The 21066-nt window shown below is 47.1% G+C and overlaps 1 protein-coding gene across 3 annotated transcripts in view; it reads left to right on the forward strand.

Annotated features, from left to right (window-relative positions):
- The window catches only part of LOC126537604 (condensin-2 complex subunit H2-like), a 92846-nt gene that overhangs the window by 53769 nt on the left and 18011 nt on the right, over positions 1–21066 (forward strand). For all 3 annotated transcript variants that reach the window (XM_055074392.2, XM_050184753.3, XM_055074393.2), the window contains 4 exons: positions 990–1079; positions 10413–10489; positions 12198–12287; positions 13114–13266. In XM_055074392.2, coding sequence (XP_054930367.1) covers positions 990–1079; positions 10413–10489; positions 12198–12287; positions 13114–13266 — 410 coding nt within the window. The remainder of the gene's footprint in view (positions 1–989; positions 1080–10412; positions 10490–12197; positions 12288–13113; positions 13267–21066) is intronic.

Consider the following 21066-nt stretch of genomic DNA (forward strand, 5'->3'; position numbering starts at 1 on the left):
GAGCTAGTGGGGCTTGAGCGGCATGAGACATGCATCGTCGTTTTCGCGGCTTCGGCAGGCATATGTTTCTGCTCCTTGAATTGGGCCTAGGTCAGCAGCTCCTTTTCACCGGGCATTTTGGTAGGATGTTTTGGCGTGCCCTCTCAGTGCGAAGCGTAGTGGCGTGAGACGCCAATGCACATTTGAGCTGGCAGGTACGAGAGGCCCAAGGTGTGCATTGTCATTTTCGTTGTGCATATAGCAAATGTAATCCGTAGGTGTCGCCAGAGTACGACACCGCCAGAACCAAAAAAAAAAAAAAAAAACACGCTCACTTCACGCCGCCTGCAGCAGGGAATGGTGGGGTGTTTTGGTTATCACCTGTTAAAAGTGTGCAGAATACTTTCGATGAGCAAAACGAGAACAAGGTGAAAGCAGGAGCCTGGCTCCTGCTTTCACCTTGTTCTCGTTTTCCTCATCGTCTTGAATTTCCATCTCCCGCCTTCCCCGTGTTTTCCCCAGAACACTTTCAGTAGCAGCATGCCGCGTGTGCTGTGAAACGGAACAGATAAGTGAAAATACTTATTGCATAGGGTTGGCAGATTCAGTAGCTGTGAATGTGGCATGCGACGACCCTCGAGGAGATTTCTGGTACCGGGATAGGAAACTGAGTACTAACCAGCGTTTTCACTTGACATGGGCGAGTGAGTACTGTGGGGAAGCTGCTGTGGCTACTGTTCTTGATTGCATGGACCTCATGTCATGTTTTATATGAGATCTAGTGGCCGGAAATTGTGTCATACGATTGCTTTTTGGTGATGTACTGAACGTTGGTTCCGAAAGATTGTGTTTACCTGGAACTTATCAACCAGTAATATATGCGTAATTGTGTTGGGTCATTTTTTGTGTTCTTGTTCGTGAACGTTGGCACCAGAAAATCGTACGAAATGGGATTGTGTCATCGTGGTTCCACTGTATTATCAGTTCTAAATTCTGGGCTATACTTTCAGGTGATGACCTTCCGGGGGCAGAAGAAGAAGAGAAGGACCTCGATCTGGCATGTTGTGCCAACATCAAGCTGCCCGAGGTGGCTGAGCAAGGTATGCATGCAGTGAAACTTTGGTTCAGCCTACCTTATCACATTAGTCATAAAGGTGCTTCCTCATGGTTGCTTGAAATTCTCTTGCAATGAAAATTTGTGCAAATACTGTGCCCATATTTGTATGGTACTTGTGAGTATTCTGTGCTTGTATTTTGGTTTACTAAAATCGCCACACACCTCTGTAGTGTGATGAAAATACACCTTGTGTTTAATTTCCAACTGAAAAGTGTAATTTGGGCTCTATTTGGAGGCGTACTTTGGGCATGTTTTTTTTTTCTTCTTTCCTTCTCGGTGTCTATTTCACCTGCTGAGTTATGAAAGAAAGTTCTTATGTGATCCTCCACACATCTAGGATACAAATTGATGCGTCATCAGCAGCAGCTCTGTCCAAAAATGAAAGCACCTTGAAATGGTGCAACTTGCTTACGAATCCACACACTTACAATTTTCTACCTTGTTGGTTCACTCTCATGTTGTCACTAAGAGTATTCGAATAACAAAATTTTCTAATAGAATGAAATACGAATATTCCAGAAAAAAGACCTTCAAATATCGAATCAAATAATGAATATTCCTAATTTCTAAAAAAAGAAAGGTGAAATCAGAAGTTTCTTGGAGCCTGTTGGCAACATAAGGCTTCTTTGCATATTTTGGATCATGAAATACTGTTAAAGGGGTCCTGAACCACGCCTCGGGCTTGGTGAAAAAACATTCCTCGGATAGCATATCATCATCATCATCATCATCGTAATCATACTATTTTATGTCCAGTGCTGGACGAAGGCCTCTACCTGCAATCTCCAATTACTGCTGTCCTACGCCAACCGATTCCAACTAGCGCCCGTGAATTTCCTAATTTCATTGCCCCACCTAGTCTTCTGCCATCCTCGACTGTGCTTCCCTTCTCTTGGTACCCATTCTATAACCCTAATAGTCAAACGGTTATCTAACCTGCACATTACATGACCTGCTCAGCTCCATTTTTTTCTCTTAATGTCAATTTGATTATTGGCTATACCCATTTGCTCTGTGATCCAAGCCACTCTCTGTCTCTTAACGTTATGCCTCGCATTCTTCGTTCCATCGCTCTTTGCGCGGTCCCTAACTTGTTCTCAAGCTCCTTTGTCAGTCTCCAAGTCTCTGCCCCATATGTTAGCACCGGTAAAATGCACTGATTGTACACCTTCCTTTTCAATGATATTGGTAAGCTTCCAGTCGGGAGCTGACAATGTCTGCTGTATGCGATCCAACCCGTTTTTATTCTTCTATGAATTTCCTTCTCATGATCAGGGTTCCCTGTGATATAATGACCTAGGTAAACATACTTCTTCAGACTCTAGAGGCTGACTGGTGATCCTGAACTCTTGTTCCCTTGCCCAGCTATTCGTCATTATCTTTGTCTTCTGCATATTAATCTTCAACCTCACTCTTTCACTTTCTCTGTTAAGGTCCTCAATCATTTGTTGTAACTCATCTGCAGTATCGCTGAATAAAACAATGTCATCGGCAAACCGAAAGTTGCTGAGATATTCGCTGTCGATCCTTACTCCTAAGCCTTTTCAGTTTAATAGCTTGAATACTTCTTCCAAGCATGCAGTGAATAGCATTGGAGAGACTGTGTTTCGTTGTCTGACCCTTTTCTTTATAGATATCTTCCTGTTTTTCTTGTGCAGAATTAAAGTAGCTGTGGAATCTCTGTAGATATATTCCAGGATATTTACATAAGCGGTCTGTACCCCTTGGTTACGTAATGTCTCTATGACTGCTGGTATCTCTACTTAATCAAATGGCTTTTCGTAATCTACGAAAGCCATATAGAGAGGCTGATTGTACTCTGCGGATTTCTCGATTACCTGATAAATGACATGGAAGTGATCCATTGTAGAGTATCCCTTCCTGAAGCCTGCCTGTTCCCTTGGTTGGCTGAAGTCCAGTGTTGCCTTTATTCTATTGCAAATTACCTTGGTGAATATTTTATATAATACTGGGAGTAAGCTAACAGTTCTATAACTTTTCAATTCTTTAATGTCTCCCTTTTTGTAGATTAGTATAATGTTTGCATTTTTCTAGTTTTCTGGAACCCTTGGAGTCGATAGGCACTTCGTATAGAGAGCTGCCAGTCTTCCAAGTGTTACGTCTCCTCCATCTTTGATTAGATCTACTGTTATTCCATCTTCTCCTGCTGCTCTTCCCCGTTTCATGTCTTGCAAGGCCCTTCTGACCTAATCGCTAGTTAAATTAGGAGTTTCTGTATCCTGTTCATTACTGCTTCGAATGGACATGTCCTGACTCCTCTGAGTACTGTACAAGTCAGTATAGAATTCTTCTGCTACTGTTACTATATCTTCGAGATTGCTGATATTACTCTGCTTATCTTTCAGTGCATACATCTTGGTTTGTCCTATGCCAAGTTTCCTTCGCACTGATATCAGGCTTCGTCCATTTTTACGGCTTCTTCAGTCTTTCCCACGTTATAATTTCAAATATCCCTTGTTTTTGCCTTGTTGATCAGTTTTGACAGTTCTGCGCATTCTATCTTATCTCTTAAGTTAGTCACTTTCATTCTTTGTCGTTTCTTTATTAGGTCCTACTCGAGAGAGCTTGCCTACTGGTTGCCTTGGTGCCTTGCCTCTCAGTTCAGTTGCTGCCTTGGAACCCAGCCTAGTTATGGTTTCATTCATTACCTCTATGTCATCTTCATCTCTCTATTCTAAGGCTGCATATTTGTTTGCAAACACCAGCCTGAAGTTGTCTGCTTTTACCCTTACGGCCTGTAGGTTGACCTGTTTCTTCTTGGTCAATTTTCCTCTTTCTTTCTTCAAATTGAGGTTAATCCTAGCCCTCACTAACCTATGATCACTGCACTTTATCCTACCTATCACTTCTACATCCTGCACTATGCTGGGATCACCAGAAAGTATGAAGTCAATTTCATTTCTTGTTTCACCATTAGGGCTTTTCCAGGTCCACTTTCTGTTGCTACGTTTCCTGAAAACGGTGTTCATTATTCGAAGCTTATTCCTTTCTGCGAATTCTACCAGCATCTCTCCTCTAGCGTTCCTAGAATCGACGCCGCACTTGCCAATTGCTTGTTCACCAGCCTGCTTTTTCCCCACTTTTGCATAGGAGTCGCCCATTACTATAGTACAGTCGCCGACCGTTTATTCAGACCTCACGGGGACCGCGGAAATGTCCGAATAAACAGACTCAGAAAAAAAATCCTTTATTTCCACGCCCTTATTTGGGCGCGGCAGCAGGCGCGAAGAAATCGTGAATGCGCCGTTGCACGCTGTTGCGTTTACGCGCAGTCAGATCAGCCTCAATCTCAGAGAAGGTCGTACGGTCACTGTAGGCAGCTGAAAGCACAGTCACTGCTTGTGCAAGCTCCGCGTGCGACGGCAGCGGCGCACATGGTGCGTCATCCTCGGACTCGGAGTCATCATCCGGCGGGGCAGCACAAACCTGACGAATGATCTCGTCGTCGTCAAGTTCTGCGCACGTTAGTACAGCACTGTCAGCATCTGTAAAACTATCAAATGAGACAGTGTCCGGAATCGCAATGCCACCACTGCGCAAGTCTTGAAGAACATTTTCGGCTTCAGTAGGGAGCACATCTGAAGGCGACAGATCTGGGGCCTCCATGGCACTCACTTCATCGGTTATAACAAATCCACCGTGCCGAAAGCAGTTATGTAGAGTGGCAGGGGCCACCGCCTTCCAGGCATCCGCAAGCATGTTTATAGCCGACAGAAGGCTAACAGCGTACTGCTTGCCGGCGTCGATGCAGACGACCATGCGGTTCAAGAGGCGTGCTCGGTATAGAACCTTCAAATTTTTTATAATGCCCTGGTCCATGGGCTGGAGGACACTCGTGGTGTTGGGCGGCAGGAATTCCAAGCGGATGCACTCGAGATCATGGATGTGACCGTGTGCACCGCAGTTATCCACAAAAAGCAATACCTTCCGGTTTTGCGACTTGAACTTCCTGTCAAGTTTGCGGACGTAGTCGCTGAACAGCTGCTGCGTGATCCATGCTTTTTTGTTGGCCTCATACCAGACGGGCAGCGACTTCGCTCCCTTGAAGCACCTCGGTCTTTTTGATTTGCCAATCACAAGAAGCGGAAGCTTCTCTGTCCCCAACATGTTGCTGCCTACCATGATGGTGACGCGCTCTTTACTGTGCTTCCCGCCGTGGCAGGGATCGCCAGGCACAGAAAGGGTCTTATCAGGCAGCATCTTATAGAATAGGGCGGTTTCGTCACAGTTAAAAACGTCGTCTGGCGAAAACTGCGACTCCAGAGTCTCCGAGCGATAATTCGCAACAAGGGTCCGGTCGACGGCACCACTCTCGCTGCACATCCTCTTGAAAGCGAGGTCGTACCTTTTTTTGAAGTTACGGAGCCATCCGTCACTGAACATGAAGCCCTCGATGTTCATCCGGAGAGCGAGCGTCTCTGCCTTCTGCTTCAGAAGGTCTCCAGACACAGGAATCCACTTGGCAACTGTAGCACACAACCACATGTGGAGGGCTTCTTCGAGCTTCGGGTGGCTGCCGTCTCTAAAATTTTTCCTTTCCAAGCTGGAGGAAGACTTCGTTGCTCCGTCGAGAATCTTCGTCCGGTTTCTCATGTAATCCGAGACAGTCTGCTTCGAGATGTTAAATTCTCGAGCAACTCCGCTTTGAGACCAGCCGCTCAGGACTTGCTCCACAATGGCGATCTTTTTCGCCATTGACATTGGGGTATATTTGGTACCACGCTTGCCAGCATTCCCCAGCGCAGTCTGCGTGGGCACTATCAGCGCCATTGGACACTTGACGCGATGTTTCCATATACTAAAACGTTCGATCACCGCAACCTCGACACAGCACACAAACACCACTACGCTGTCACGCCGGCACCATTCGCACAAACTAAAAACGTGGCCTACTCGCAGCCTCGTGCACAAAGAAAGAAACAAATCAGCAGCTGGATTGCCTTGACATGGCTATGGTGACATGGCTTACTAAGCTGAGACCGGAACTGCTGTAGTCACTCATAGCCACTCTACCGAACCAGGCAGAAACGATGATGATGGGCGGGGATTTTCAGTAGCACCACCTCGTGGGGCAGCAAGGAGGCTCAGTTCAAAGCAAAAATGGCGTTCAGCAAGTCGAGCCTTGCACCGGACAGAGTCAGTGGGGGCGAGTGCCATCGATCGAGTTGGCTCAAGGAGTGTCCGAAAAATCGGACGAGAGGTTGAAAGGTGTCCGAACTTTCGGCAGTTGTTATACATTGTGGTCTATGGGGAGAATGGCGGTGCCGCGAAGCTGACCGAATAATCGAGCATGTACGAATTTTTGGAGTCCGGAAAATCGGTCGGTGACTGTATACGGTAAAACCTCGTTAAACCGCACCCTCTTAAACAGTAGTTTCATTTTAAACGCAGTAAATTCAAATCCCTGACTCGGCGGCCATTGAACATAGTTGTGTTTTGTATCCGCATAAACCATACCAGCTTATTGCGTACAGATCGGTTAACACGTAATGTTTCCACTTTTCGTCGCGCAAACACAGCGGTGCGTCATCTCCATCGGGTCGCACGGAAGAACAACAAGCCTCAGAGATCAGGACCATGGATCAGAACCACGGCTTCCAAGCACCCTGTGCATTTGGGCGTGAAGCCACATCGACATCATCATCATTTTCAGTGCCGTGCCAGAGAGCGTTGTGGCGCCCTGTGAAAACGCAAAGCCAAAGAGTGTTGTGGCGCCGTCATCATCATCATCAGCCTGGTTACGCCCACTGCAGGGCAAAGGCCTCTCCCATACTTCTCCAACTACCCCGGTCATGTACTAATTGTGGCCATGTTGTCCCTGCAAACTTCTTAATCTCATCCGCCCACCTAACTTTCTGCCGCCCTCTGCTACGCTTCCCTTCCCTTGGAATCCATTCTGTAACTCTTAATGACCATCGGTTATCTTCCCTCCTCATTACGTGTTCTGCCCATGCCCATTTCTTTTTCTTGATTTCAACTACGATATCATTAACTCGCATTTGTTCCCTTACCCAATCTGCTCTTTTCTTATCCCATAACGTTACACCTATCATTCTTCTTTCCATAGCTCGTTGTGTCGTCCTCAATTTAAGTAGAACCCTTTTCGTAAGCCTCCAGGTTTCTGCCCCGTACGTGAGTACTGGTAAGACACAGCTGTTATAAACCGTGGCGCCGTGTGAACAAGCAAATGCCACACACCGTAGTCAACAGCAGATCCCTGTCGCGTGCCAGCGCCGAGTTCTTCGTGTCACGTTTGGTAGCACGAACGATGTCTAATTTTTCTTCTATGCTGAGCATCCGGCGTTTTTTTTTATCCGAGCTTCAGCATGACGTGAGTCGGAATGCGAAGCAGTTCCTCGGCATTGCTGCTGCGACCGCAAAGAGATGTTGGCTATGAGGTTCGACTTTTCGCCATCGTTGCCTCTGTTGTTGCCAAAGTGTCGCCTAGCAACAATGATGAGGATGACACAGAAAGCGACAGCACGGGTGATTCAGGCCTGACTGTGGCAGAAGCTGCGCGTTACGGCAGCCTCGTGAATGCAATCTTCGTGACGAGAACGGCACCCCGCAATGGAAACGGCACCCCGCGACATCTGCGTTACCGCGCCCGTGCACAGAGAATATGCAACACCAAAGAGGAATCTGCCATGCGAGTGCTTGCCGAGAAGAGGGGGCTGGATGAAAAGCTGGCTCGAAGCTTCAGTAAGTTTGAGCTGCGGTCGTCGCTGTTAGGCCGCCGCGGCATCAAACGAAAATAACACTTTTGTCGCGCAAAGTGAATAGATACTGCATGTTTTTTCCCCTGTCATCGCACTCTCTCTGAGTTCCGTTTTTGACAGGTAAATGGGCGATCTCGTGCTATTTCGATTAAGCAGTACTACCTTTCAGTACATACCTTTCCCGAGCTCCGGCCAAGTACGGTTATAACAAGGTTTCACTGTACTTAGCTTGTACCTTTCTCATTGCTAATTTAACATCTTCGTAAAACTGATCTACTTCCTCATCATCGTGACTGGATGTTGGAGCATAGACCTGTACTACCTTTAATCTATACCTCTTATTAAGTTGGATTATGACTACTGCTACCCTCTCATTAATGCTGTAGAATTCATCACTGTTGCCCCCTATGTCCTTATGGATTAGGAATCCTACCCTGTATTGCTTCTTATCTGGGAGATCTCCATAGCAGAGGACATGTCCGTTATTCAGCAATGTATAAACCTCACCAGTTCTAATCTCACTGAGGCCGAAGATATCCCAAACAATGTCCAATAGTTCCTCAAAGAGTCCTGCTAAGCTTGCCTCACTCAACAGAGTTCGGCAATTAAAAGTTGCCAGGGTCAGTTTCCATTGGCGGCCTGTCCGGGTCCAGAGATTCTTAGCACCCTCTGCTGCGTTACAGGTCCCACCACCGCCTTGGTCAGGTACTCCGCAGCTGCTGGGGACAGAGGGCCATGGGTTAATTGTAGGAATCATGAGGGATGAAGTGGCCGAATACTGCACCAGGGAGGCCAATTCCTGTTCTGGTCAGGGAGTGTCTTTGCTGATGCTTAGTGGGCCTTCCTAATTTGGTTGTACCTGGATTAGTAAAGCCCCACTCGCTCTCGGCATCTTTTGCCGGTGTCAGGCATCACTCCAAGCCTGCAGATGCTGCTGTGAAAATCTTGGCCAGATTTTGCAGTCATGCGCGGCACATAGAGCTCGCAAGCGGCGCACGAAGTCACCTTTCTTTCTTTCAAATTCTCTCTTCTCAACAGAAACCTCCTCACTCTTTTCGGGCTGCTTTATTTTTTCATAAAGCAGGTTCCCATACGTGGCTGCTATTGGCCAGTAGCTGACGTGAATCAAGAAGGGTGTTTGGATCAGTATGCTTCTTCCTACTGTTACTGTGTGTATTCATTGACGTAGTTTAATAAGCAGGCTGAAGTAAGCGAATATCTGCTTTTGAATGTTGATAGTAATTACATACTTCCGGACGAAGCCAACTGTCGTCTGCTCACCTTCAGCTGCGGCCACCCATGTAAGAATTACACTTTGGCCACCATGCTTATCTCTGTCGTAGCCATCGGGCCTCACTCATTTAGACTAGTTTCGAACCTCAACTAGCCTCGAACCACGCGAAATTGAAGGTCAGACCACATGCATGCTTGCCAGCATGTACCCACTCCTGGCCACTCCTGGCTAGACGCCTTGGCTTCACTTTGTATTGAGCTGTTAATAGTGCTTCAAAATGCGCAAGTTGGATGTGGCTACTATTGTTTGTCAAGCTGGTGCAGGACAAAGCCAGTCCGCACCATGTAGCGTGGTCAGACTGGAGCGTGTGAGTGCGAGCGTGCACTCAAGCCGTGTCATGCACAAAGCAAATGTTGCACATACGCACTACAGTTGCATGTAACTGCTGTCTGCTACGTAGCATAGCTACTGCGGCTGCTGCAGGGTGCCGTGACAAGTTCGCTCGCTGAGCGCACTGCGGCTTGCTGAGGACAACCTTGTTTGGCGCATCATAGGCACCAAAATGAGAAATAATGCGGTCTATGTGAACACCCAAAATCAAATTTTAACTGCGCGCCACAGTGACGTTTATCAGGCGGAGTGTTTTGGGCACGCCCAGTTCCACCGTAGCCTTCGCAATACAAGGCATTAAAGGAGTGGGAACACCACGAAGGGGATAGCCGCATAGGCGACCTATGATTGCCAGTAACTCTGCTTCTGCTGAAATCATTGAAACCTTGTTTTTATATTTGTTTTCTTTTTTTAAAAAACTGCCTCATGTGCCTCCGCCATCTTTCCATGTCCATTGCCTTCCATTCCCATCCTATGCCTCTGAATGCTAAAATCATGATAGCACCTTATTCCGCCACCTTTGTAATCCTAATAAATGGCATTGCTTTCTCTCATGGAAAGTGAGCAAATGCAACCTACAAATCTTGCTTGCTTAGCGCTGTGTCTATGGAACTTTACTTTCCAGATGTTTTTGCACTTTGACAGTCATGCTGCATCACATTCCTCCCAACACTGTGCGTGTTCACATTACATGTAAATGTTTTCCTTGCTGGGACAAAACTGTTTCAAGAAGTTCTCGAAGTCTTGAGCTGGCACACTTAAGAAGCAAAGTGGTGTGCATTTCGTGTTTGCATTTCATCTTCCTTATCACTTTAAACATGTTTCAGAGGGTGCTCCAGGTTTTTGCACATTTATGTGGTCTGGTGGTGCTGTTAGACGATGCACAGAAGTGACAGTGCTGTGTTGTAACCACATTTTTCTCATGCCTTCAATCAATTCCCTCTTCATTCAGGCCCACCTCCATCGGATGAGTCTTCAGAAAAAGACTCTTACGAGAAGCTGGTCCATAGCTACCTGCAGGAGTTCCATGTAAGCATGTTACCAGATCCCCCATGTCATAGGTGTTTTGCTTCACTTTTCTCCGCATTGCAATTGTGGCAAGTACAGTAAACCCCTGTAACTGGAAGCTGTAAAAAACTGGGAAAAATTTCGAGATAAGCAAAATCATGAAAATAGAAGCCCGCTGGCCATGCATAGACTACATGGAGCCTTTCCAAAGTGTCGCCAGTAATATCTGTCATTTTCACGTGCATTGGGACCAGGCTCGTCGGTGCCTACAGCCAAAGGCATTACTGGCACTGTATTAAGACGGCGTGCTTGGTGCCGTCGAGATGTTTCCAGAAATCCAGAAAGCTGATGCTGCTACTTTCTGCATCATAATGAATTCCGAACAATTTCACTTCGAAAACCAAAACTGTGAACTGCGAAAGAGCGCACTTCTCATGTCTTTAGCAGACGCTCACGAGCGAAGCGGCATTTATGCCTCCCTGTCACACGAGCATGAAGCGAGCTTCCTTATCAAGCCACGATGTGGCTGAAACGTAGCTCCATGCCACAATCGTGCCTGTGGTGCCTTTCAACATTTCATTGGCTTCCTTCTCCACTACTGCAAAATCTTCCTTGAATATTCCTTTTTCAGTGGGCTCCTTTTAATTCGACTCCACTTAATTCAATTTTTCGGCGAATTCTATCTCGACCGAAGGTCTCGGCCAGTGCCTGTACATTTCAGTGGGCTTAAACTTTCGTTCTTCGATCCTGAAATTGGCAAAATACTGCCAAATATATCAGTGGTGTGTTTCAGTGTTTTTTTCTGCTGCTCATTTAATTCGGCTCATCAGATAATTTGACCAATTTCACTGGTCCCATCATGGTTGAATTAGTGGAAGTCGGCTGTGGAACACTCACTGGATTATGCTGTACGACTTAGTGTAGAAATTTTTTTTATGGGGCATGATGAGGGGACCTTTGATGGGATACTAAAGGCAAATTGGGTCTAGCTGGGGACAGGTTGTGGTCTTGAAAACCTGAATTGTTTGTTGTACACTGAGTCACAACTCCATTGCTAAGGCAGTTCCAACTGTAGACAGTGCACCTCCTGAACGTGGCCGATTGCCCGAGGTAAAAAAAAGGTGCATGTCGATGCAGCGTAGGATTCAGTGACCAGTTACCGTATTTATTTGAATCTAGGCCTATTGTTTTTTCAAATAATCATATACCAAATTCTAGGGCCGGCTTAAATTTTAGGATTTAAAAAAAAATGCGCCAGCTTGTAGTTCTTCCACCGAATATAAGAAGTCATGGGAGCAAAATTCTCATGTCCAATTGATAGCGAGGCTGTGGGGTATCTGCTGTGGCTGTGGCTCCGGGATGTGTGCTTGCACCGGAAATAATGTTGACCATGTTGCCAGTGGGATAGTGCTTCTCAAGAATCGAGTTTGCCAAACGGCTGTCATCACACGCAAACAGGAGATGACACACATGAAAGCACCTCGATCCATGTTTTGTAGGCCACGTGCCAAAGATGAATTTTATACTCAACAAAAGACTATTGGAAAGGTGTAGCTGGGATTGGTTTCAACAGCCATTCTGTTTTATGCATCAATGCCCGTCTTGTAAACACTTTCTTACGCATGATCCCTTCATTATTTCCTCAATGTGGTGATGTCTTATGTAATAATATTGAATGCGCACCCTTATTGGGATGTATTGACATGCTGCTGTTTTTATATATTTGCAGGAACCTTTGTCGGAGTGCCAGCTCTCTGACCTGCAAAAAAGAGTGGCTGATTGGGAGAGTCGAATCAGGCCTATGCTCGACATCGAAGAGGTAGGGCAGGACGTTCTTGCCAATTTTTATTAACTTTTTGCCTTTCTCTAGTGACATTTACATTTCCAGACTTCAGTTCACACCTGTTGTGGCAAATGCTACTTGTGCAGCTCAAAGTATTCAAAAGTAGAAATAACATTCTCAGGCATAACACGATGTGGTTGAAAAATGCATCTGACCCTTCACGATGATGCCTGTGCAAACTGAGCAAGCTTGCATTCCGTGCGACTAAACAACGCACGCTGGGCGTTGTTAGAGGGCCAAAAAATGTTTTTGGTTTTGACGCGCTGGTGAAAAGTTTCCACTGGCAAATGCTCCTTAGTTAAATATGTATAAGCAGAAACCCAGTGCCCCGTTATTGCAGGAAGTGTGTTTAGCCTCAATGGCTTCTTGAAAGAAACAGGCGTTTTCTTTCGTTACTCATGGGAGCACATGCCGCAAAAGCTGCCTGCATTTCGATTTAAATCAGCTTTTGCCAAATGCATTCTGTGCATAGCCACACAGCACCCTGTGTTTATTGCTGCTTTGGTCGTCCCTTGTCTTTAATGCGTTATCATTTACCTATATGTACAGGCAGTGTCCTAAATGTGGCATCTATGATGTGTTTGTGGCTCCGCAGTAGCTTCCAGCAAATGCATTCATCAAATGCATGGCCTCTGAAATTGGCTTCTGTTACACAGTCGCTGCAGGCATGGATTTGGAGACCACATGCTAGTTTTGCATCTGCACATTGTCATTCTCGGTGATAAGCCCTATGTCTTCCTTCACTGTCCTCCTGTCTTTTGGTATGCTGTTCGCGACAACCGAGTTGTGCCTTTGCTTGCAGGAGCGGGAGAGCTTCAACATTCGCACCTACTGCAACCGAGTGCTGGACCATTTTTCCGACGCGCCATCCAAGCAGACCCTCTACTTTCGTCAGATCTGCAGGGGCCGGCACGTATGGGAGGTGTCTCGGTACTTCGCTTCCACACTGCAACTGGTGAGTGGCTTTCTCGTACCACATACTAAGAGAATTCTGGACCAACGTGTAAAGGTATTGTCTTTGGGAACTGCAACTTACGATGGTCCAGAAAGCGTGGGAATGATTGTTGGTACATGGACTTGCCTAAACTTTGTCGTTTTTGTTGGAATCTCGGATGCAATGTCTCGTGTATAGCGCTTCCTCCAAAAATTACCAGGGAGAAGTGTGGCACTATTGTCTTTGGGAGCTGGAACTTATGACGGTCCAGCCAGCATGAGAATGATAGGTAGTATACAGCCGAACCCACTTATAACAATATTCAAGTGCCACGAAAATTACATTGTTATAACCGAGTTGCATGAAAAAATCAAAATAGGGAGATGGCAGAGCTATTGTGAGAAAACTATAGTGGCGGGCAGGCCAGTGCCCCTCCCCACCACCTTCCTTCATCCGGCTGCTGATTGTGTTCACTCGTTTAACTGCTTCCTGGGCTCTCCAATCGCGTGTGTCACGATCCACCCGGGTTCGTGAACAAGGGAGGGCTCGAGGCACCCTCCGATAGACGGACGCTCCGCGACGTGGTGGTGCTGAACGATGACTGACTGCCGAGCAGCCATGCTCGTCGGTGTTTATTGCAGTGCGGTGACCAATGTTGCCTGCCGAGCTTGGCAGGCCACTGAGCCTAGCGGCGAACGAACATTATGCCTGAGGGGGTGTCACATGCTTGCTACAAGCCACTTCTGCCAGCGTCAAAGAATGGCACTGCTATAACAACTGCAAAGAGGGGTCACGGGTGGCAAGCGATATGCAAGCTCCGCCAAGGCATCGCTTTGGTGGCCCCAAAAGGGGCCTTTTACAAAATGTGAGGTTGCCGCAGCAGCCTGTCAGCTTCAGAAATCCAGAAGAAAAGCTGCGCTAAGATCGCCACAAGCATCTCTCCACGTACTTCTCACTAGCTTGCACAAGAAAACCCTATCTCCGTCACCCTTGCATGCTTTACGCAAAGCTTGTCGACATCCTTCTCCAAGGCATACAGGTGCTCCACCTAGTGCAACGAAAGGTTGCTCACGAAAACGAAGCAGTGGAGAGACTGAATCATCTGCCGGGTCTCCTGTGAGGACAATGCTGAGGCAGCTTGCCCTACTGTGTTATCGTTGCTGTCACTATCCAATGCAAGCACTTTCACGACGATTGCCTCATTGGTTAGAAGTACTTAGTTTTCAAATCTATAGTGGCAACGTCGTGCATTGCCGATGATCAGCAGGGGGATCAGCCATCTTCCGTTTCGGCGGCGAGTCAAACGAGGCTTAGAAACCATGTGGCCAGGAATGATTTTGATGCAGCCAACAAAGGCTAACACGAATTATTACCGTATTTACTCGCATGATAATTGCACTCGTGTGATGACCGCACCCCTGAATTTTGTCGTCAAAATTAGATTTTTTTCCTGTGTAATGATCGCACCCCGAACTTGTCGCAGGGATATGTCGTGTGCCAAGCCTAGCTAATGATGATCATGCTTACCATCTGTCGAATGCTGTCAAATGCTACGCAAACGACTCTTGAAGACATACCAAGAGGTCTGCACGCACCAAACATTCTTAAGCAGATGCTCCATTTCATTCCTTTCATCACTTTCCGCACTTCCATGAAAAAAAGCTACAACCAAACTTGCCTTGGCTTTTTTTACTTGTAGGCTTCATAATGGTTTTGGCCAACAACAACAAAAAAGGCTCCTTTCGATTCTTCTCGTCTGCACTCACGGCCACACAACAAATCGCGAGCAGCAACTATAGTGGCCACATTTACACTGATACGTTAGAAGTGTACCCTATTCATACGCTGAAACTTGTAACACAGCTAATATATTCGCCCACCCTTAGCAGAAACGTGCCGTATTAGGATAGTAGTGAAGACAAATGGCTGCAGTTTCCGCACCATGCTCGCCATGTGTTTCTATGTCACGCACTAAACGGTGTATGAATTAACTGCCAATGCCAGTTTAGAAGCTACTTACCAGCCAGAAAAGAACTTCGTCACAATGCTCTCAAATACACGTACTCAGACAGGCTTTATTTGTGGGTAGGCAGCAAAAAATTGGTGATCTTCACTTGCCGCCATGGTGACCTTGCCGTGACATCTTCGACCTCGGTAAGGCCGCGAGCGAGATAGTCCGCGAGGCCCCGCTTCTCTGCAAAAGCTCGCATGACGCTCAAAGCACATGCTGCATCAGTTAATGAAAGGCCAGGGACCACTTCTACATTGTCGTTGTCGTCATTGCTTTCACTTAAAGATGAGCGAGGTGCGACGGCGGCAACAATGTCGGTATCCAAGAACTCCGCGGATGTAACACCATCAACGTCTTGATAACATAAACACGACATGCCGCAGCAAAGACCATTGAACATCACGACAACACCATGACCGTAAACACACTGGCTGAATGAAGAAAAAAAATTCACGCAGGAACTTCTGTGGGAATTGTCTAACTATGCGTGAGCATTGTGCCACTTGCTCCTCTCCACGCAGCAGCCCGGTGTCATTATCAACATTATGAAACTTGATCCGGCAAGTACAAACGAATGATAGTGCTGCAGCGACATGAACTGGTACAGACGGCGGTGCAAGGTGCATTGATAACGCAAGCAAAGTACGACAGGTGGTGGCACCCGGTGCACTGATGACGTTCCAATCATTATAGCCTGTTATGGCTCATTAGCACCTTAAGTATAAACTCTATGCAAGTGATCTTGCGACAGCAACAAGCGATGTGATGGAGATGGCTGTCATGTTTGCTCGTTGCCTACAATTCGTACTCCATGCGAATGATGATTTTGAGCGACATCTTCCCAGTGTTGCCGGTATGAGGGCAGCAAATACGCGTTGAAACTAGCATGACGCATGGCTTATTAATTTTAGTTGATGTATTTTACTGTAAAAATCAGCATAAAATATTCCTGAAGGTCTTGCAGTAGGTTCTTATTCTTGCACGTGCAAAAATCCAATCGTTTGCTTGTTCCATGTGACAGTCGGTAGTATTTGAGGGTTATACATTCAGTTCCAGCTTCGCGCTATTGGCTAGTTGCTCATAGCACTTCTGGGCGACAAGCAAAGGATTGTAGGTTTCCAGAACTGAGCAATCTGTTCAAGGGACGGCCCATTTTGTTGCTGAAAGCCATTGCTCATCATTGTTGCGCATAAAATCGGTCTCATGGGGTTTAGCCTTTATCCAACCGCTTCGAACCATTATGAACTGTAATCAAACGTACACCAGCGGCGCCTGCGTATATAGCACGACCACACTAACCATATCTTGAGATCAGCGACGCAGACAGAGTGCCGACTGCTGATAGCTCCAAGTGCTGTGTTTCCACTGCTGCACGCTGAAGTGAGATACGCAGGCCCACATCTTCAAAGTAATCTGCAAAAGAGGCAGGGTGTGGCTTGTGCTGAGAGCTTCATGGGCGCTGTGCTCTTGCTGCCTTGTTTGTATTGAAGCGACAGGCAGCGTGAAGGTACAGTCGCTCGCTGCTGTCGGCTTTATCTTGAAAGTGGTCGTCTTACGGGACGGACGGACGGAGGGACATTTTTCTCGTTGGGTAAACATAGAAATACCTGCGCACTAAAAAAAAAAGAGTGCTTCTGTGGGGTTACTACTTGATTTGGATTGGATTGGGTTCAACGGTGTCAGCAAATTCGCAACCCTATCGGCAGCTTCTTTGCGTTACCTGAAGCCAATCTCGAAGGCCATGCTTTTGTGCGCTGTAATCGGCAACAGCTGTATGAGCAGGAAATATGTCATGGTGGCCATGTTTTCTCTATCGGTGGCGGCTGTCGTCTGGGTGTCACAACTCGATAATCAAACATCTGGGCACGTGAGATTTTGCCGATTTTGTGCCTGTGCGTGTAGAACAAGAAAGAACATAGTACGCACTAACCGTTTAGTAGGCACTGAGCGATTATGGCTTAATCGGTCAGCCAATACATGGAATTCAACGAAGGCTGGGTGGAGGGATCTTCGCAACTACACCGCAATTACACAACCGCAATTACACATTAAGCCAGTACGTATTAATGAGGTTTGGCTGTAATTCTTACTCGGAAGATGACAGACTGTCATACGAGGAAGAGGCAGCTTCAACCTCGTTAGATTCTGACCCTGACACTGTGAAAAAAGTACTGAGAACAATGGTGGTCCTGAGTCTGCTGTGCATATTATTCCTTTTGTCAGATATTTATGTGAGGACCATACCAAGAGTGCATTTGCTATTATCTGTCTCTTTTTCCTTTCTCCATAACCAAAAATAAACTGTTGTGTTCCTTTTATATCCCCCCCCTCCCCCAAAAAATAAACTTGCAGTAGAGCCCATCTTACGATGACTGTCGATGGTAATGCATTACAGTCGCCGACCGATTTTCCGGACTCCAAAAATTCGGACATGCCCGATTATTCGGTCAGCTTCGCGGCACCACCGTTCTCCCCATAGACCATAATGTATAACAACTGCCGAAAGTTCGGACACCTTGCAGCCTCTCGTCTGATTTTTCGGACACTCCTTGAGTCAACTTGATCGAGGGCATCATGCACCGACTCTGACCGGCGCATAGTTCGACTTGCTGAACGCCATTTTTGTTTTGAACGGAGCCTCCTTGCTGCCCCACGAAGCGGCGCTACTGGAAATCCCCGCTCATCATCATCGTTTCTGCTTGGTTCGATAGAATGGGCGTACAGCAGTTCCGGTTTCAGCTTAGTAATCCATGTCAAGACAATCCAGCAGCTGATTTGTTTCTTTCGCGCACGACGATGCGAGCAGGCCGCGTTTTTCGTTTGTGCGACTGGTGTCGGCACGATAGTGTTTGCTTTGTGTGCTGTGTCGAGGTTTCGGTGTTCCAACGCGGCGTACGGAAACATCGCGTCAAGTGTCTAATGGCGCCGACAGTGCGGGTGCCGGGGGGCCTAAGATTTGTCGCCTTCCGATGTGCTCCCTACTGACGCGGAAAAAGTTCTGCTGAGACCTGCGCAGTGGTTGCATTGCGATTCCGGACACCGTCTCATTTGAGTTTCACAGGTGCTGACACTGCTGTACTGACATGCGCAGAACTCGACGACGGCAAGATCATTCGTCAGGTTTCTGCTGCACCCATTCTCTATGCTGCACCGCCGGACGATGACTCCGAGTCGGAAGATGACGCACCATGTGCTACGCTGCTGTCGCATGCGGAATGTGCACAAGCAGTGACTGTGCTTTCAGCCGCCTATAGTGACCGTTCGACCCTCTCCGAGATTCAGGTTTATCTGATTGCGCGTAAACGGAACAGCGTGCAACGGCGCACTCACGATTTCTTCAAGCCTACTGCAGAGCCCGAATAAGTGCGTGGAAATAAAGGATTTCATTTTTTTTTCTTAATCTGCTTTTTCGGACACCTGTTTATTCGGACATTTCCGCAGTCCCCGTGAGGTCCGAATAAACGGTCGGCGACTGTAAATCAATACAGTCAACCTCCGATTTTCCGTACGCTCGATTATTCGGACGTGCCCCATAATTCGGACTCCTTTGCGGCTCCATCAGGTGCCCCATAGAGCCTATGTATAAAAACATCTGAAATTTCAGACGCTCAAATTCTTTGCCGTCCCATTTTGCAGGCTGTAATCGCAGGTCCAAAGTGGCATCCATCGCCGCCATTTTCATTATCTCACATGCCGGTTCGCCAGCCGTAGCCAGCCACAGCACCGCGGCCAGCGTATCGTATTGAAACCTTAGACCAGTGATCTCTCACGCCGATCTGTTGGCAGCTGTAGCCAGTCGTAGCTATGGCCATAGCCTTTTGTGTTTATCGACATGTGTTTTTGGTTAGACTTGTGATAGGTCATGTGATCGTGTTGTGCTGCTGTGCGCTTTCTTCAGAGTTCGCTTTGAAGCTTTCCGCTGTTTGGTTCTGTGCTTTTCCTCAAACGTATTCACTGCTGACCGATGGCACTGACTACCTGTTCGTCATCTTTGCCTGTGGCTTCGAAGCAGGCAAATTTTTACTGTAGGCCGACGATGGAAAAGAAAGCTGCCATCGTTGAGCTAGTTGAAAGCGGCCAGTCACAAGCCGACGTGGGCAAGAAGTTTGGAATTTCGAAACAAATGGTTTCAGATTTCATGAAAAACAAGTTGAAGATCTTTTCATAACTTTTGAAGCAATCGCCGATGCTGACAAAGATCTCAAACTCTGTGCGAAATTAACTGGTGATGAAATAGTCTGTCATGTGACAATGGATTCGGATGACTCCGACACCGAGGATGGAGAGCCAGCACCTGCAGAGCCGACGAGCTCCAAGTTGACGCGAGTACTTATGACGCTGTCATCAGTGTACAACGATGATATGACCCTGGCTGAAATTGAAGCAAACATAATCGCATGCAAGCGGAACACCATGCAAAAGAGGATCAACGATCTTTGTCGCCCTGCTAAGGTGGCAAGAGGCAGCGTCGACCCAGCTCATGATAGCGCCGGCAACATTTACGGCACCCGCTGTCGCATTTTTATTTTTTGTTTTTATAAACAGTTCTTTTCAGAGCCACCTCAATGATGCATTGGCAGAGTTACACAAGTCTGATATGCCGTTCTTGGCACTTTCCATCCGAGAAAATTACATATAAAATGGTGCGTTTTTGCGTGTACTCGATTTTTCGGACGTTTTCGCAGTCCCTAGGGAGCCTGAAAAATTGTACATTGACTGTATAGCGACACAACATATTGCCACTTCCGAAAGCAGTCATGTATGAGACATTTACTGCAGTCGGACTCCTCTTTCGTGCTTCCCTAAGCACACTCGGCGCCATCTAGCAATGCAGTCTGCGCATGGCCTCTGAAATGCATGGCGCGCCGGTGCGTGCACATGCTGTGAAATGTGTCGTGCGGCAAACGGGCTCCTTTCTCGTGCTTCTTTCTGAACGTGCTATGCCATCTAGTGGCACTGCCGAAAAGTCCATGTGGGGCCTCCGAGTCAAGAAGCGTGGCATGCTGGTGCCTGCAAACCATGATTGTTTCCTCGCTTGCTGCGCACTAAGTGGCTCATACTCGGTGACATAAGTTGGCAAGAGGTTCAGTGAAGAGGGGCACACACCCAGTGGATCCATGGCACAGCTCACTGAAACATTGGTGTCAAAAGCATTCTTTGAAAAGGGGCACATACCGAGTGAATTCGTGGCGCAGCGTGCTAATGCGTCGGGTGGCTGTCTTTGAGGAATCCTTGTGACATGGGTTTGATTCCACTCAGAATCGGATGAACTTAAGATACTTTTTTAATCGTTGTAGAGTGGGCACATTCCCAGTGGCAGATATCTGGCTACCAGAGTTAACATCAAAGATGTTCAGTGAAGCACATGCGTACTGACACATACTCAGTGACCCAAGTTGACATCAAGAGGTTCATTGAAAACCAGCACAGATCGAATGGCACACACACAGTGGATCGGCGTCAAAGAGTTTCTTCGAGCAGCTGTATCTACCCAGTTCCACATCTTGGAGTTACCCATGCCGGGATGAAAGATGTTGGTTGAAGAGGAGCACATATGTACACATTGCTACTAACTCAATGACTCATGTTGGTCCGATGGTAGGTGTCAAACCCGGTTACGTCAGTACAGCAGCTCGGTGGGCTACCCAGTGACTCAGGTAGGCGGGAGAACAGTTAGATAATCCATGCATAGATATACATACATAGATAAATAGATACGTAGCCCCCGGAAAATGTGTGAAGTGCCCAAAGAATGCAAACGCATAAAAAGGCTGACACTTGGGGTGTGTCACCTCCGATAGAACCTGACG

This window comes from Dermacentor andersoni, chromosome 4, assembly GCF_023375885.2.
Source record: "Dermacentor andersoni chromosome 4, qqDerAnde1_hic_scaffold, whole genome shotgun sequence".
In the NCBI taxonomy this organism is placed as follows: domain Eukaryota; kingdom Metazoa; phylum Arthropoda; class Arachnida; order Ixodida; family Ixodidae; genus Dermacentor; species Dermacentor andersoni.